This window comes from Manis javanica, chromosome 2 (assembly GCF_040802235.1).
Source record: "Manis javanica isolate MJ-LG chromosome 2, MJ_LKY, whole genome shotgun sequence".
Taxonomy (NCBI): domain Eukaryota; kingdom Metazoa; phylum Chordata; class Mammalia; order Pholidota; family Manidae; genus Manis; species Manis javanica.
Genome location: NC_133157.1, coordinates 33,963,573 through 33,980,981, shown reverse-complemented (window position 1 = coordinate 33,980,981; position 17,409 = coordinate 33,963,573). Strand labels below are relative to the sequence as shown.

Sequence of the window (17,409 nt, the reverse complement as noted above, 5' to 3'; positions counted from 1 at the left end):
ATCATAATAATCAGTAAAATTCAAAACCTTTTAGCAGTATTTATAAAATTCATTTACCAGGTTCAGCCCTTGGAGAATGACAAAGAAGGCGCATTAGTACGTGTGCTGAAGTGTTTTATGCAGAATTATCTGCCCATAGAATGATTAAAAGTTCTTTAGAATATTTGGAACCTATTAGATTTTTAAATTTTTTTTAAGAAGTTCTTCTTACCTATGCTGTGACTGGAAGCCGGGACCGGCTGGTTGGGTGGCTGCTGTACTTTTGTCCGGATGATCCTGTGGGCAGTTGGGAAAGAAATAAATGGCTATTTACCATCATGGAAAAGAGGTTTCAACTAGCTATGCATGGACAACCAGAAAACCCATATCCAACTGGGTCACAGTCATGCAGCAGGAGTGGTAGGAGGAGATTTAATCCCGTGTTGGGGACTTGGGGGTTGGGAGATTTACAGCATAGTTCCAACTCAGCCCCCACCTCTCTGGGTGTCTTCGGGTAACTTACTTGCACCCCCTCTCCAGGCCTCAAGTGCCTCTTCTGTAGAAAGGATGATGTGCGAATGCCATGAATAGGCACCCCTTTCTCTGGAGCAGCTCCAGCTCCATAAGGAACTCACTGATGCCATAAAGGAGTTCCTTCCCTTCCCTTTCCTGGACCCTAGCCTTTCATCTGTGGAATAAAGGGGCTGAGCCAGGTGACCTGTCTGTCCCCTGGCAGCCTTCATGCTCTGATTTCTCTGCCTTAGAGAGCCACAAAAACAGGAGCAACCCTACCTGTTGGAAAAGACCAAGTGAGGGGAGGTATGTGCTGCTCTGAAACCAGAAAGGGTTAAAGTGCTGCCAGGAGAGGCCCATCGTGGCTTTGCTAAGAGAAAGCTCACTTTGTACAAACCTGGTAGAAGTAGCTGGGAGCCAGGGATGTCCTGGCCTATTTTTCAGACCCCTTGTTCCAGTTCTAATAAGAACTTGTGACCCTGAACTTGTGAACTTGTTGTGACTCTGGGCAAGTTCATTCCCTTTGTGGACCTCAGTACAATGAGGGAGTTGGAACAGACCACGCTTTGCTTACTTTCAGTAATTAAATCATTTTGGAGAAAAAATTTTTTACAGAAAAGCCCAGTATACAAAAGGGATAATAGTGGTATTGATGTCCTTCTGCACAACCTTGGGCTGAGAAGTTTAGTTTGCAGATTTCCAGCTGGGACAACACAGGGGCCCTCCATGAGACCCCAAGGCCAGTGTGTCACAGAACAGCCAACCAGGGCCAGGCCAAAAGTCTCCCTAGGGTCTGCAAGGAAGTTCCTTCCTGGCATTTGGGAGAAGGGTGGGTGGTAATAAAATGGTCAGCTTCTTTGGAAAAATTCTATTCCAACCTCCAACGATTACCTTTTAAAAGAATACTTTAATTAGAGTTTTTCCTTTTTATAAAAGTCCTTTTGCTCCACGTAGACTGTTTGGACAATAATTAGAAAGATATCTAAAATCACATTTGGGCATTTCCTTTAATGCTAACATTCCTGAGCATGTTTGGAGATATCCACTTTCTCTTAACAAAATCTGGATTAAACCATGTATACAGTTTTGTATCCTGCTCTTCTCACTCACCATCATATGAAAAGGTTTTTCACATTCCAGGCCACTGTTCCTGGAAGTTTGTTTCAAGCTGCACTGGGTCTCCAGTGTGCACAAACGGAGAGAAAGAACAGAAGTGGCAGATGCCTCCCCTTAACCTCAACGGGCCCTAGCCTCTGCTCTCCGTGATCACTCGGCTCAGCACTAGGCACTGAGGATTCTTAGTCCGAGACTAATGGCCTGGAATGGATATTTCTGTTCATGCCTCAGCCCAACAACAGGCCCTCTGGAGTCCAGGCCATTTGCCCTTCTCTGATGAGCTAGCTTAAGTGTTATTTCAAATACATTCAGAACGTATGTATGTTTGATTGTTTATTTTTTTCCAAAACTCAAACCACTTATTTTAACTAAGCAAACATGGAATGCATTAACAAAGACCTGGGAATGAGGAAGTCTTTCTGACCACCTGAAACTGAGCCAGCATTTGATCATTTTTCTTGTGCTGTGTATGTCACCTTTTCTGTAGATACATGTGTGGTGTCTGCAAAGATAGAGCTAGATATGTGAATAAATGGATATAACAGCTATAAAAATAGTTTGTCTATATTATGGTTTATATTTGTACAAACATATGGTAAAATATATTATTATTTCTCATTGAAGTCCAGCATGAAGTCCTAACTTTTCAAAGCATTGTCTGAACATTGAATTTGTACATGAGCAAAGCAAAGAAAACTACGTTTTTCTTACTTTTCTTTTAAAGTAGTTATAAATCATTGATAAAACATTCTCAATTGCTATAAATCATTGAGAGGTAGCTGCAACATAGCAATTAAGTGTATAGGCTCTGGAACCAAACTACTAGAGTTTGAATCCCAGTTTTGCAATTTACACACTGTATGTCCTTGGGTAAATTACTTAATCTCTCTGTGCCTCAGTTTCTTCATCTGCAAATGGGACAAGAATCATTCCTATGTCACAAGGTTATCATGAGGATTAAATTACTTACGTATCTAGAACAGTGACTTCTGCATAGTAAGTTCTTAATAAATGCCAGCTGTTGTTATTTTCAGTGGTATCTTCATAAAGATTAATGATCAGTTGCAATCTCAAAAGGTCCATATTTTCCACATATGCCTTAAAAACACATGGGGAGCCCTTGGGAGCTAAAGAGCGGAAGGGCAGCTATCCTCACATCCTATTGAAAGCTGTAGCAGGGCTGTCCTCTACAGGCCAGATCAGGATGTGAGAACCCTCCAAAGTTGTCCCCAGGGATAGAGATTTTGGCCATCTGCTTGCAGCAGTTGCCAAGAAAAGACCAAAGACCTTCACCTTCCATTGAGAAGAAGTGGTAGTGGGAAGAACACCAACTGAGTAAGAGCAATATAAAAAAAATAAATAATAAAAGAATAACAAACAATCCTCAAGACTTGTCACAGTAAGAGCCAATCACAGGACCCTTCCTAAGCCAGAGGTGGTCGGGACTAATTGGTAGTTAACACTAAAAGGTACAGCCTTTACTTTGCAGAGCATGAGCATGACCCTGGGTGCCACAGGAACATCCCAGATGGTTCAATGGAAAAGGGAGTTCAACAATCAACTAATTCCTACAAATGAGGAAACTAAAACCCAGAGTGCTCAAGTGACTTGCCCAGGATCACAAAGCAAGTCAGCCCAGACACCCAGCTCCTGTGCCTGAGCACTTTTCTTTGAACCACATTCAAAGAAAGTGGTCTCCCTGCTAAATATTTCCTATATGAGGCATAAAGCCCTTTGGATTCAAAATCCATTTAGAATCTGAAGATTAAAAATCCCAGGCACACACACACACACACACACACACACACACACACACACACACACACACACAATCACGTTGAAAGAAAAAAATCATGGTGCCTTAAATAAGGAAATGGGAAGATAGTGCTGAAGAAATGCCACATCTATGGCACTGATCAAACTGCTATTGGTGCAGTAAGAATCTTGGGCCATCAGCTATGCTAAGAATCCAAAACCCAGGGTCCAGCTGGGCCATGCTGAGAAAGGGCCCACAGGCAACATGCAAGCCTGTGGTTGATGTGGAGAAGAAAGAAGGAATGGGTGAACTGTCTCAGAAAGCTTGCCATCAAGTTATCTTCAGAGCAGAGTTTTAACCTGTCATCCCCAGGCCACATCCATCCCTGGGACAAGTTTTGTTTGGCCTATAGAGTATATTTATTTTCATCTGAATTAGTTGCCAAATTTGTAAGTTAGGAGCTTTTACATAAGTACATGGGTTTCTAGCTTCCCTTGAAAAATCAGAAGACCCAGCAATCCAGGCCCCAATTCTCACATGACAAAAAGCAGTTGGTGCTAAATAGAGCTGTCCATCAAAACTGGGACTGCCGCTCACGGTCCCCATCACTTGGCCCCTGATTTAAGAGCCACAGCGCTGGAACATAAGATGGAAGACTCCATTCCACCAAACATTTGGATCAGCTCTTAGTCATCTCCAATTGACACTCAGGTCGGATTCCAGGAATCTCTCATGCTGGTTGTGCAGCATCCCAGAGCACCTTTGTCCTTAAGAATCCACATAGGCATGGTTTGTGTCCCAGGAAATGTCCCACAAACCTAGCAGAAGTGGTTCAGTGTTGCTTAACCCCATGTCAATTATCTTCCCAGGCTGCTCTCCCAGAAGATAACAAGAGGGCATACATTTCTAGGAGTGGACAGTGGAGATGATCCTATGGCTACCAGAATAGCTAAAAATCCAGCCACTATCCCACTCCACTCCCGAGCTGTTTGAAATATGAGAATAGTGAGAAGTTGCATCCCAGGGAGGCAGAGCCTGGGAGAGAAGGCTATGGACCCTCTAGCACAGTGATGTTTGCAAGACAGTTATTTAGAAGCTGAATCCATGTGAATGCAGTAGAGCTTTGCCTTCCTACAGAAAATAAAACTGTATAGTGGGATGGCTCAGGCTTTCTTGGGGGCTGGCAGGCAGGAAGGCAACAACATTGGATTGGGCCGCCTTAGTTTATTTGTACTGCGGGGTCAGTTGGCTGAAGATGACAAGAGCTCTCACTGAAGAGTGTAGTTAGGAGCCAGGTGTGCTCCTAGAGGAGAGTCCCCTGAGGGGTGCACAGCGAACAGCCGAGAGCCACAGATGGAGCCTGAAGACCAGCAGAAAAACAGGTAGGCTGCAGGTATTGTGCCTCTGCTTGCCTCTCTTCTCAGTTCTGTCACTTAGCAGAGTCCTACAGGACAGTGGTGGAAACAGACCTGCCCTCCTCTTACCATCAGGGGACATGGGCTCTACTCCCATTCTATCTCAAAATCATCTCTCCTCTGCACTCCCCACCTGGGCCTAAGTTTCTATTCCTATCACAGGATAGACTTATTAAGCCTTCAGGGCTGTAGACAAGCAGATGTGAAAGCACCTTAGAGGTACTGCCAGCAGGGCCACCATTCTGGATTAGGACTCCCAGCCACGGCCCCAGCAACCAGCAGTCAAATCATCTGCACAGCCCACTCCAGGCATAAGCATCAGCTGACCCACGATTTCCCTGGCCTCTCATTCAAGCAGCCCCTTCGTAGCCTTCATAGACACTGTATCTGCAACCACTGTACTCTCTTTACTTCATATGTTTCTTTCAACAAACTTACTTTCTGACTTAAATATAGACTTATTTTATAAGGTCTATAATGCTATTGGGAGGGAGGTTTAGTTCAAAAAGTTCACACTCACTGGCTGGGTGTGCTAGTTATATTTTTCTGAAATACATTAAACTCATCATAAAGTAATTCTTACCCTGTATTACAGAGGATGTAAGCTGCAGCCCTATAAATGAGTTGTGCTTGTTCTGCAAGGCATTTTTTTAGTTGAAATCAGTTGCCACCATTTAAAAATATAGAGATTTCATATATATAAATACACATACATACATGCATATACAAGCCCTAGTTTCTGGCTCCTCTTTAAGAGCTGAAAAAATGTGGCAAATACTGGGCCCACATTCCCAGCAGCATTCAGCTGGAGCTGAGAAGCACCTGCTTCTGTCAGTACAGGCTTGTGTTGTCTACTTTACCACAGACTCAACCTCTCCCTATTGCCTTATGCCTGGCCCGCTTCACTTGCTGCATTATCTGACTAGCCACACATGAGTATTAGAGTCAGGGACCCCCATGGGCAACCTAAAGTTATCTTCTGAACCACTGATTACATATACCTTGCACTGGGAAATCTGTAGGCCCACAAAGCCTGACCATGGGTTGGCAGCAGTTCCTTGGCAGACCAGGCTCACTGCCCCTTCACTGCTCTAAGCATTATGTGCCTCACTCCACAGTAGGGCTTTTGGAGACCCAGAAAAAACATCATGTTGCTTCGTGTCATGCAAATCCCATAATGAGCTGTAAGAAGGAGATTCACACAGCACATCGGAGCCCCTCATAATCCAGGAAAAGAACAGTAGCTATTCCTCCCTCCAAACCCACTACAATCGTTACTACCTCGTCAGGAACTGTGTGCCTAATTCTGGCAGTCCAGACTTGTAAGTGCATGCCAGAACCCCTCGCAAACAAGGAGGCCCCTGAGAACAGAGACTATGAGACTGTGTGCCTGATCGCCCTCTCTTCTCAACACCTTGCATGCTGTCAGGGCCAAAGTCAAGGTTAGCTGAGAGGAGAAAAAAGGTGAACGGTACAGCAGGACTCAAAATGTCAACGCATATACGCACTGATTCTGAACATGTGAGTCATCCAAAAGGGACAACTGCTGTACCAGGGGGACCTCGGAGACATTCTGGTCTGACTCCCTCTGTCTGCCAGGGGGAGGGGGAGGGGGAGGGGCCCTCCCTGTGCACACAGGCTCTGCACTGACAGGAGCAGGGCATCACCTTGGACAAACAGGGGCTCTGAGAGTTTTCAGAATGTTGACTTCACTTTTCTTTGTGGGGTCTAAAGAACTACCATTTCTGTTTATCTCACAACTTCATCCCAGGACTTCTGTGGGTTTAAATGGAGTGGAAACAGCCATCTATAGTAGAAAACTTTCTTTCAGGAATTTGCTTTTAAAGTTCTGAGGGCTCCATTAGATGTATCCTGGATTAGACTGCAGAGAAAGAGTGGTTGTGGCTTCCAGAGAGTTCCTATGCCTGGTACGCACAGTATTTCTCTGGGTCTTTCTCTCCAGGGGTGAGATTCAGACAACTGGGGAGAGGGCACCCTCTTAACTCCACAGCACCTTAGCATCCTTGTATCCTTGGAAATCATTCTTGGAGATCACAGATCACATTAGAACCACCAGGGGCTTGAGGTCTCAGAGAGAAGAGCTTTGTCAAAGTCACACTGAGTTTGTGGCAGAACTGGGACAAGGAGCTAAATCTCCCAATTCCAAGTCGGGGCCCTGTTCCCCACGCTCAATGGCTTACCCTCTGCCCAAACTGGAGGCAGGGATTTTCTTCCTGGGAAGCTCTGAGATGGACCAGTGCTAAAACCTTGAGCCTGGGCTTGCAAGGAAGAGACGTTTGTGAAAGCCTAATTAGGACAATTCACTGCTAAGTGTTCCACATACTGAGGCAGGTGGTGAAGGGAGTGACAGAAATCACTCTGGGCTCTTACCAACCTCAAGAAGCCAGAGTGCTGGCATCATCTTCTCCCCCTGGGCCTAGGACTACTGACCACTTTGGAGAGAAGAGAAGAGCAACAGAAACACCCATGGGCCATATTCGCATTCCTCCTGTCTAATAATCCCTAAGGGACCTTGGCAAAAGGAGAGACCAGGTCTTCAGGAAAGGCACTTACAGAGCCTCCAGGATCCCTCACTCCCCCAGCTCCCCAGCCCCCCACAGGCACCAGCCTCTCACCTGTTGATGGAACTGACGCTGGGCACTGTGTCATTGTCACACACCCTTTCTGCCAGCAGCCGGTCCCTGATCTCCCAGGCAAACATGGTGGGATTTTGGCGTTTATACTCAGCAATTTTTTCCACCACTTTGGGTGTGGCGACCTTTGGTTTGGATCCTCCGATTACCCCAGGCTTGATGCTCCCCGTCTCATAATACCTAGGACCCAAGGAAAAAGGAGCTTAGGCTTGAGGAGTCAGCAAGAGGGATGTTGGCAACAAAATAATGGGCTACACTGTCCAGGAAAAGTCCAGACCTGTGCTATCTGATACAGTAGCCACTAGTCACATGCGGTTTCTGAACATTTGAAATGTGGCTTGTTTGAATTGAGATGTGCTTTAAGAGTAAATTACATACGAGATTTTCAAGACTTAGTACAAAAAGAAAATGTAAAATATATCATTAATAATTTTTATAATGGTTATATGTTGAAATGATCATTTTTAATATACAAGGTTAAAAAATATTTAATTAAAATTAACCACATATCTTTTTCTTTTTTTTAAATGTGCTACTAGAAAAATTTTAAACTTCAGATGTAGCTTTCAGATGTGGTTTTCTGTTGGACAGTGCTGGTCAGAATGCTATGTATTAATTAATTAATTAATTCTGTCACACTTATCTACCATTTCACAGTTTACAGAACACTTGTGTGTCTATTTTCCCATTTGATCCCTATAAGTTTTAAAGCACATAAACATTTTGAATGAGTGAACAAATAAATGAATAGGCCGCTGCCTATAGGTATAAAACAGAAATCCATAGAGGTTAAACAGCTTGCCCAGGGCCACACAAGACCCACTGGCAAAACCAGGACTGTGGTCCCACCTCCTGAGCTAATATTTCCCTAGAAAGTTGGCTTGTATTTTTAATTTGTCAGCCCTCTGATTCCTTAGCAGATTCGTCTGCATTCTGTGAAATTGTCCCCTAAAATGCAACTTACTTTTCTATAATAGAAAAAACAATAACCCTGGCAAAATTTAAAAAACAATTGAATTTCAGAATTAACTGGAAATGTTATATATAAGTCAAAATTCAAGCAGTCAAAAAAAACAACCACAAGTCCTCGGCAGCTCCTGCGGCTCTTGCAGAGACCTCCCCTGAGGTAAATCGCTGTTTCTAAGGACATTTCCATGCTATCAGCTCTTCCTCGTTAACGCAAATAGGATGTCAGGGTTTTACAGTAAAACCGAGACCAGGGAGAAGAGTGCCATGAAAGATCATTTCAGGGGGAAAAAATTACTTGATTCTTATTCTGTATCTGAGCCTTCACTGGATGTCTTTCTCAACATTTACAGAATTCTTGACTTCCTCTTGCAAAGAAGATTATCTTGCAATTGAAAAACAAAATGTTTAACCAAAGAGACATTTTAGAAATGACTGGAAATTTTTAAACCTAACAAGAGTTTATAATGATAAGAAAAAGAGGCGATTCTCCAATGGGGCTGGTAGGGTGGGAAATGCTACCCAGGAACAATGACTGGTTACATTAGAAGAGATGCTAAAATTCTTAGTTTGGATTAGTCTGGTTAGGGCCAAGTTAGTAAATATTCTAGAAACAGATGAAATAGTTTGAGAGCAGTGATATGTAAGTGGAAATCCTGTTTTTCATTAAGAAGAGTGAGTCACGTACAAAATTTGGATCATAAGGTAAAACTCAACGTATCCTCCCTCTTTTTGTAATTGCTAAACAATTGTTATTAGTCACAAACAGGTTTTTAGAAATACCCAGAAAATGTGTTTTTGCCAGAAGTCTAGAAAAGTACCTAAATCAAGGTACATAGCAATCTCCACAGCCTTGAATTATCCTTTCAGTTTTACAATAGAAAGTCATTGTTACAGCATAACAACTCATTATTTAGGCATAGTGCTTTGACGTTTACAGAACTGTTCCTTGAATTATCTTGACCCTCACACTAATCCTGAGAGGCCAGCAGGGCTTTATAGAAGGAAAACTGATGATCAGAAGACTAAGTAACTTGCCCAACTCCCTTCTGGAAGTTAGAGGCAGCCCTAGCTTTCAAACCTGACTCTGAATCCACTGCTCTTCCCAAAAATGCTTTAATTTTGGTTGTAAAAATTAAAGTAATAATAATAATCCTTGTAACTATAGAAAGCTTTAGTGTTTACTAAACATTTTCACATGTAACTCCTCATTCACTTACTTGTTCAATCAGTAGGAAAGGCACTGTCCTGCACTTGGTACTCAGAGTGTTAGTTGAATGGGACTGCAATATTCACGCAGCAACTGGGCTTTGAGAGGGCAGCAGGGTGAGGCCCCACCACCCCAGCCACCAGCGCTTGCCCTGCTGGCACGGCTCAGGGTGGCAGCACCCAGGGCTCTCCATCCACCCCACCTGGGCAGTGCCAACCATAGGAGGCTATGGTCTTGACAGAGGTCTCTGTCTTCCTTTTGACTGACACAAGGACCAGGTACTCAGAAGGCAACCCTGACTCTCCAGGAAACCCCAGCTAGCAAACGGTGTCAAGTGAGGATTCAGATTAACTAACTGCTCTTTCATCTCAGCAAAACAGCCATGCAGCCTTTTGGATTACATGCTCAAAGGGCAGCCACCAACACACAGGGTAGTTGAGTGCACAGTGTTAGTTTAGGAGTAAAGAGGAGTAGGTGCTCGCTAGTCAGTGGCTCTGACACTAGCCGTGTGACCTTGACCAACTCATTTAGCCTCTCTGGGCCTCAATTATACCATTTGCATAATAAGGGAAAGATGTTTGCCCTGCCTGCCTTGCAGGGCCATTATGAAGACAGAAATGCAGAATGGTTAAGAAAAAGCTTTGCAAAATATAAAGAGCAGGTGTTGTGGATTAAAATCCTCTGAGTGTTTATTGCTGTGTAAAATACCACCCAATTCCAAATGTCCTGAACCTCTCAACCAGGCTCCAGTGAAGAAACCAGCCAGGCTTTCTGCATGAATTTGAAGGGGCCTCACAGGCCACCAAGCTGTGACTCTTGAGTCCCTCCAGAGCCTTGAGCTCTATGGACTGAATGCCCACACTCCTGACAGACTGCCACCTTCCCAAGATGATGGGGGGTCTCTGCCTGCCCCAAGGACTCTGCCCGCCTTGCCATGCAGCCTCTGAAAACGACAGCCACCACCCAGCACATGCTCTCTACAATCTGTCACCCAGTGTGCACCCATCAGATTCTTCAGTGACCAAAAAAAAAAAAAAAAATCAGTGGATGGAACAGACCCAGTTCAGAAATTCCCAGTCACACTGTTTTAGGGCTGAACTTGTTTCTTAAAAGGCAGTTCTAATTAGAGTGACATTTTGTCCACTGTGGTTCTTAGTTATGAAAATAATGAGCTATGAAATTCCAATTTATTGTTGACAACTTAAACGGCCAGGCACCAGAGCGGCGCGTAACTTCCGAGTGCCACTCTACTTAGTGACAAATCTATTCCGGACCGCCGGGAGACTGCTGGCTGGGTCTGGGAGGCCCCGTCCCCTTCAGTCTCCAGGAGATTTGGAGGGTTCCCAGGCACCAGAACATGAGGACCTGGCATCTGGACCTCCCCTCTGGGAAGGCCTCAGTGTCTTGCCCTGAGAAGATTTCAGATTGCAAGCAAGATGTCGGCCCAGAAAAGATGTCTCAGAAAAACAAAGAAAGGGCTTTCACTCTCTCTCTTTCTCTTTCTCTCTCTCTCTCTCTCTCTCTCTCTCTCTCTCTCTCTCTCTCTCTCTCTCTCTCTCTGTACAATGACAAGGTTTCCCAAGAAGATAACTGAGATCCATTCAGCTCTCAAGAGCTTGTGTTGAGATAGTCTGAAATATTTCTCTTACATCTCTTTCTCTCGTCTTCATTTCTCTTTCTGTTTCTGTTGTATTTTTTATCATTCCCTTTTCTGTTTTTTTTTTCTTTTTCTCTTTTGTCTCTCTCTTCTCCTCTATTTTCTTCTCCTCTTGCTCTCTTCCTCCTGCCTAAAACCACGTAACAAGAACTCCATGCTGACACCCTGCCTTCCTCCCTGAGCTCTGGCTGGGGCTCCTCTGCTGCTGAGAGCTACACAGGAGTGGAGTCCACAGCGTCCACCGCTGAGGTGACCTAAGACGGGCAAGGAGATGAGGAAGAAAAGCCAGGATCAAGGTCACTAAAGGGCTCCCAGACCCCTGGCCCTGAAATGTCTTCCCTTGGCCTCCAGCATGGCTCTCCAAGGTTAGAAATTGTTGTTCTCTCCACCTGAGAGAACTCTTCAATCCCAGCAGATGGAAAAGAAAGCAAGCAGAAAGCCATTATGTCACTGACATACTTCAAAATCTTTATTTTCTCTTCAGGCATCTGTTCTCAACCATAATGCAAGCTGCAGGACAAAGGTTGTTTTCTGACACGGGGAGAGAAATCTTGAGAGAGCACTGAACAACTAAAGCCCGAGAATACTCCTGGCTGCCAGGACAGACCTACAACAGCTTCATATGCCTGGAAACAACCCTGTGGCTTTGGTTTGAGGGCAGGATGAGATGCAGATGTCTAGGAGTCCTTAAGGCCTCTTCCCAGCCCGAGTGCTGAGGGGCTGCATGGACCTAGCTTGGTCAGTTCACCTCTCCAGGTTTGCTTCCTCATCGCAAAACATGCTGGAGCTCAGCCCAGAACATAAACGGGAGCGCTAAAAGGCTATACAGGCTGCTGGGAGAATCAGCATTGTTAGTATTTTGCTTGCAGCAAATTGCCAGGTCAAGTGGTAACTTTCAAATGTCAGATTTCAGTTAGTGTTTGGGCTTTTTTTCCTCTCTAATTTAATATATATTTAGGATGCCTGTCACTACAATGGAAACAAAACATTGAAGGAAAATACTACAGCCCAGCATAATAAGGGTGATGATCACCCAAAACTGAAAATGACAGCTGGCTTTTAAAAATGGAATGTGCTTTTTGCAAACATTAAAATGAAACATTGAACTCTGGTTATGTGATTTTTAGAGCTTGTGGATTTTCCGCCCGGCCCTGCTCAAACTCTGGGCTCACCTAAGAGGTATAGGGGAAATTCCCAAGAATCTCTTACTCTTGAGTTCTTTGGAATAACTAACCAGGCTTTCAGAAAATATGTCATCTTTCCTGACTGAGTCACCCCATTCCACGTGTCACTTGAAACAGGGGTTTCCCAGGGCCACTTTGAATTGAATGGCCTAGAAAGGGCTTTGCAAATTCTAAAGTGCTGTGCACATGGGCAAAGTGCCACCATGATTCTCACTCCGACATTAGCACGTTGGACAGCTGTTGGGTCAAGTTCTATGTTGTTATTTGAAAAATCACGGGAAGCCCGAGGCGCCTGCCTTTACCTGCCAAGAATTTTGCTGACACAACCATGGCTGACCCGAAGCTGCCTGGAGATGTCGCAGGGCCGGACACCTTGATGAGCAAGTTCCACTATCCTTTGACGGACTACATCCGGGAGTGGCCGTCCATTCACAAAAACCCCCCCAAGCTGATTCACTCCTCCATGTCCTGTAACAGATCAGAAACAAAAGGCAAGGGAAAGGGTGGTTAGAACCAGTCACATAGTAGTAAAAGTGCCTTTGTAAGCACCCAGAGCCCCTCTGATCAGAAATGGCCACAGGCTGGATGTCTTGAGCCTGGAGTAGGATCACGGGGGATACAAAATCATCTGGGACTGCTTCTTAAAATTAACCTTAGCCTTTGTTCATATTCAGCCAGTCAATTGGCTAATGATAGCAAGCGTCCCCATACTATGTTTCCTTTACTTACTAGCATTTTCCTTGTAATTTCTTTTTAACAATAGAAAATGTGAAGATGTCAATCCATACTAGGTACACAACTTATTGCATACATGATGCTGAGGTCTAAGGGAGATCCTGGGGAGAAAATACATTGTAAAATACAGCAAATTTAAGAGATCCTAAAAAATGAAACTCTTTTCCTTTTAACAAATATCTTTAAAAGTGAAAAGGACTACTCCAGTAAACCTAGCTTTCAGGGAAAAATGATGTTTTTTAAATCAGCGATCCAATTCAAGGGCTAAAGACATTTTAAAGATTTGTTTTAGAATAGTATCTGAAGAATACCAAGACAAAACCCAACCACTGTCTTGATCCAAACCCCTACTCTATGGAGGTGAGGTTTATACCTCAATAAAGCTGGGGGAGAAAATGAACAAAAAAGGTGAGGCTGATATGGAGACCTGAACACTGCACCTTAACAGAGCACACAAAAGAAATGGGTCAGAAGATTGCATTTCACTCTACTGCATCAGGATTTATTATAAAGGAGTTCCCCTGGAATTTTTGAAATGTCTTAAAATGACAAGCAGCTTTAAGCTGGTTCAGGGGAAATAAGCTGGAGAAGGCTTCAGAGTCCCAGGTCTTGCGAGGGCTCTGCAATGGATTTTAAGTGAAAGGAGTCCCAAAAAAAGTATCTCCTCAACCCAAGGAGCAACCTTCTGGTACATCAAGGTCCATCTGGAGGGAATCATGAATCTAAGTAAATGAAGAGCCAAGCCAGTAAACACAGAGTGATCCCATGTAGCAACATCATTGACCTTGTAGCTGTTAATCAGCCACTAAATGACATTGCTGAAGTCTGTCAAAAGCCAGAAGCCAAGTCCAAGCATCCACCAATGCTGCTAGCAGCTCCGAGGCCAAGGAGAGGGAAATCTCCTCTTAATCTGGGACTTGCTTGGGACTGGACTGTACCAGGGAAGCCAGGGCATCTTGGAAGTAACACACACACTCTCTCTCTCTCTTTCACTCTGTCCAACTCTAAAACATAAAATAGCCATCTCATCTCAGCTGTTCCCCGAGCACTCAACTACTATCCAAGCTTATGAACAATATCTGAAATGGAGAGGAAAAAACACCCATGACCTAACTTGTTTCCTAAAAGCTGCCAAAGCAATTCGCTGAAGTTTCCCATGAGTCCGAATTTTCCAAGTTCAGGCTGATTTCCCAAAATTTCCAAGCTCAGGCTGATTTCAAGAAAAAAACACGATTTTATAGACAACAATAGTACTTAATTCTAGTTCTAAGCTGAATTTTTCTCTGATTTTCAAAATGAGCTTTAGTTGGTTTTGATTGTTCGAAAACACTTCAGACATAAAAAAAAAGAGAATCCATCCCAAACCCAGGATTTTGTAGTTAGGAACACAACTGCATGGTCCACCTAAAACAGAAAGATTCCAGCCACCCCTGGTCTAGGGTCTTAAGAAGGCTTTGTCTTGTGGTTGGGAGCACCTAATAAAAATTGGTTGTACAGATCTTTCAAGAACAGGCTGCATTTAAGAAGAAAGTAAATTCAAAATTGGTGCCAGCTTATCTGAGAAGACAAAAAGGAAGCTAAATGCATCCAGCACACTTTTGAGATAACTATTAGACCAGGCATTGTATCCCTACACCACTGGCAATTTAAAGTTTCTGCCCAAAACACAGTGGCAACCTCCAGAGGATTTAAATTCCAAGAGTACTACTGCAAGACATTTGTGAGTTTTTGTATCACGGAAAAAACCCTCAAGTGTTGGAAACTAGGTGACAGCAAGTCCACAAACCCTCTACTCTTGACCACAAAGACTAGGCTACCAATGCTTTTCCAGAGTCTGACCTGTAAGTCCATAGCTGACGCCAGACTCAGGGATGACCTGAGAGCCCCTAACTTTCTGGAAAGGTCCCCAAACCCACTTGGCCTTTTCTGCCTCAGTCATAGTCCTATCCAATAGAGCACTGCAGGTGGGCGGGTGATTTACAACTGTGGTCTGGGAAGGCAGTGCCTCCCACTTACCCTGAAATTAGAAAGAAGTGAACCTGAAGCCTAAGAGGAGGCAAGATGTGGAAACAAAAGAGGAAAAGTGAGGTTTTGAGGGTATGAGTGCAAAGAGACGGAAGAAAATGAGACAGACGGCAAGGAGAGAGCCTGCAAGGGGAGCCTCCACTTAGAAAGGCAGAGGAGAAAAAGGAAAGGACCAGCCAGGACAGGCGAAGGAAAGGAAGGTCAATATGGTACAGTGGGAGGCAAGAGACCAGAAGAGAAAATGGAGGAAGCTCAATAAGGGGGCATTTGGAGGACAGGGAACTTCTGGGAGGGGTCCCTTTGTTTTCTGTGACCCCAACTCCAGCCCTGCATCTCCTGAGAGAACGCAAGTCCCAGCCTCTACTTCCTGTGGGCTCCAGCTGGGTGATGGCTCATCCCGTGAGAGATGCTGGGGAGAGACACACTCAGCCACACTCCCTCAGGGCCAAGTAGAATTTACAGAGAGACTGACACAGAGACAGATGCAAAAGAATCAAGGCAAAGACCAGGCAACAGACAGATTGATATAAGGGAAACACAGCCCTGCCCCACAGGGTAGACAGAGCCAAGTTTGCAGGAGGGTATTGGGGGGAAAAGAGTTGAATTGCAGATGCCCCTGGGGGGCCTTTGTGGCTCTGATCTGGAAGGGCTGACCTCCACAGATGTTTCTTAGGCCCCAATAGGGTCAGAATGCCCGCTAGGGGCCCTGTCCACACCAAAGACCATGACTAGGAATAGGGTCTTGGGGAAAGGGTCTCTGCTGATTCAGTCGCATACTGAATGAACTCCAGGACCCACAGGGTCATTGAAATCCTCTTAGTGACACTGGAGAGAATGAATACAGGGACACACAGACATACAACACAGGATAAGAGCAGGGATGAAATCTTGATGGACTCTAACTGATAGACAGGTGCTGACACACATGGACAGTTAGGCCAACAGATACAGTTAATCCAGACAGAGAAGGTGCCTTGCACATGTGTGTACCCACCCAGCCAGTCCACTTCCCACTCTGGAACCTGAGTCCCTCCCTCTCCCCTTCCCTGTATGCTCTAAAACCCAAGAACCATGTCCAACTGTGCCTATGTGAAATTCCTGTCAGCCCTTTTGTCTGTCTGACCTCAACATCATACTCTGTAAAATGGGGGTAGCTGAAGGTTTAGATATGCTCAGGTAGGAACCGACTATAAATGTGCTTTGGGGCTGGTAACCATACCTGGGGGAGGTAAACATATAGGGAGGGCGGTGAGAGGCCGTTGTGCTGATGAAAATGATGAGTCTGGAATGCGGGTTGGGTGAAGAACTCAGAAGCCCATTTCCCAGCAGTGCCTGACCCTCCCCCCTTGCCACCTCCCCTACAGATGCTAGACTGCTCCAAAAGGGGGAGAGGTTATTGGGAAGAAACTGACAGGGGCCAGGAAGGAAGATGAGGAGGTGGGATTTGGTCTGAGCTTCTACTACCCCAGCCACCTCTCAGATCTACTGCACACCCCCACAAATCGCCAACAAATTGGGACCCCAGAGAAGGCCTATATTGTAAAAGCACATAGCTTTGGGTGTCAGAACCAGGGGCACTTCCAGAGAAGCCATCTCTGGAAGCTAGGCTGGCTGGGACCCAGCCTCCACTGAGCTGCTGCCTGGAAGATTGAAAATGGGAGGAGGGAGCACATCTCGAGGTGGGGGCAGATGAAAGCCGGACCAGGAAAGACAGAGACATAGTCATTAGCGGTTTACTACTAACACCTGGAAGGAGCTACCTTCGCCCTCATGCACAGCCAGGAGAACACGGGGTATGATGCTACTTCGCCAAGGGCCCAGGCACAACCTCTGGAACGCAGGACTCAGCGCAGAAGGATGCAGTGAGAGTCTGAGGATTCCCACCAGGGAGGAGAGCAGTGCAGGGGCTAGCCCTCCTCATTTTGTCCCTCAGCTGCTCCTTGGTTCAGCTAAAGGCTTACCCACCTCTCAGAGTATTGACCCTCACTCGTTTGTTTTCTGACTCACTCTGCAGGAGCAGACCCTCCCCCATACAGGCTCAGATCGGTGCAAAAGACGGCTGCCAGGGGCTCTGGGGTCACCATGAATTGAAAACCGTTTTGACACAGGCCCCAAATGGTAAGGAATCGTTTGGGTTGGGACCCGAGCAAGCGGCTTCACCGCGCGAATCTCCCCACCGTTTTGGCGGATTATCACGGA

At 45.1% G+C, this 17,409-nt stretch overlaps 1 protein-coding gene across 6 annotated transcripts in view; it reads right to left on the bottom strand.

Moving 5' to 3' along the window:
- The window catches only part of PAX5 (paired box 5), a 187,704-nt gene that overhangs the window by 161,103 nt on the left and 9,192 nt on the right, over positions 1-17,409 (bottom strand). For all 6 annotated transcript variants that reach the window (XM_036996590.2, XM_036996586.2, XM_036996591.2 and 3 more), the window contains exons 2-4: positions 12,753-12,918; positions 7,416-7,613; positions 212-276 (exon numbers count right to left, since the gene is read on the bottom strand). In XM_036996590.2, coding sequence (XP_036852485.1) covers positions 212-276; positions 7,416-7,613; positions 12,753-12,918 — 429 coding nt within the window. The remainder of the gene's footprint in view (positions 1-211; positions 277-7,415; positions 7,614-12,752; positions 12,919-17,409) is intronic.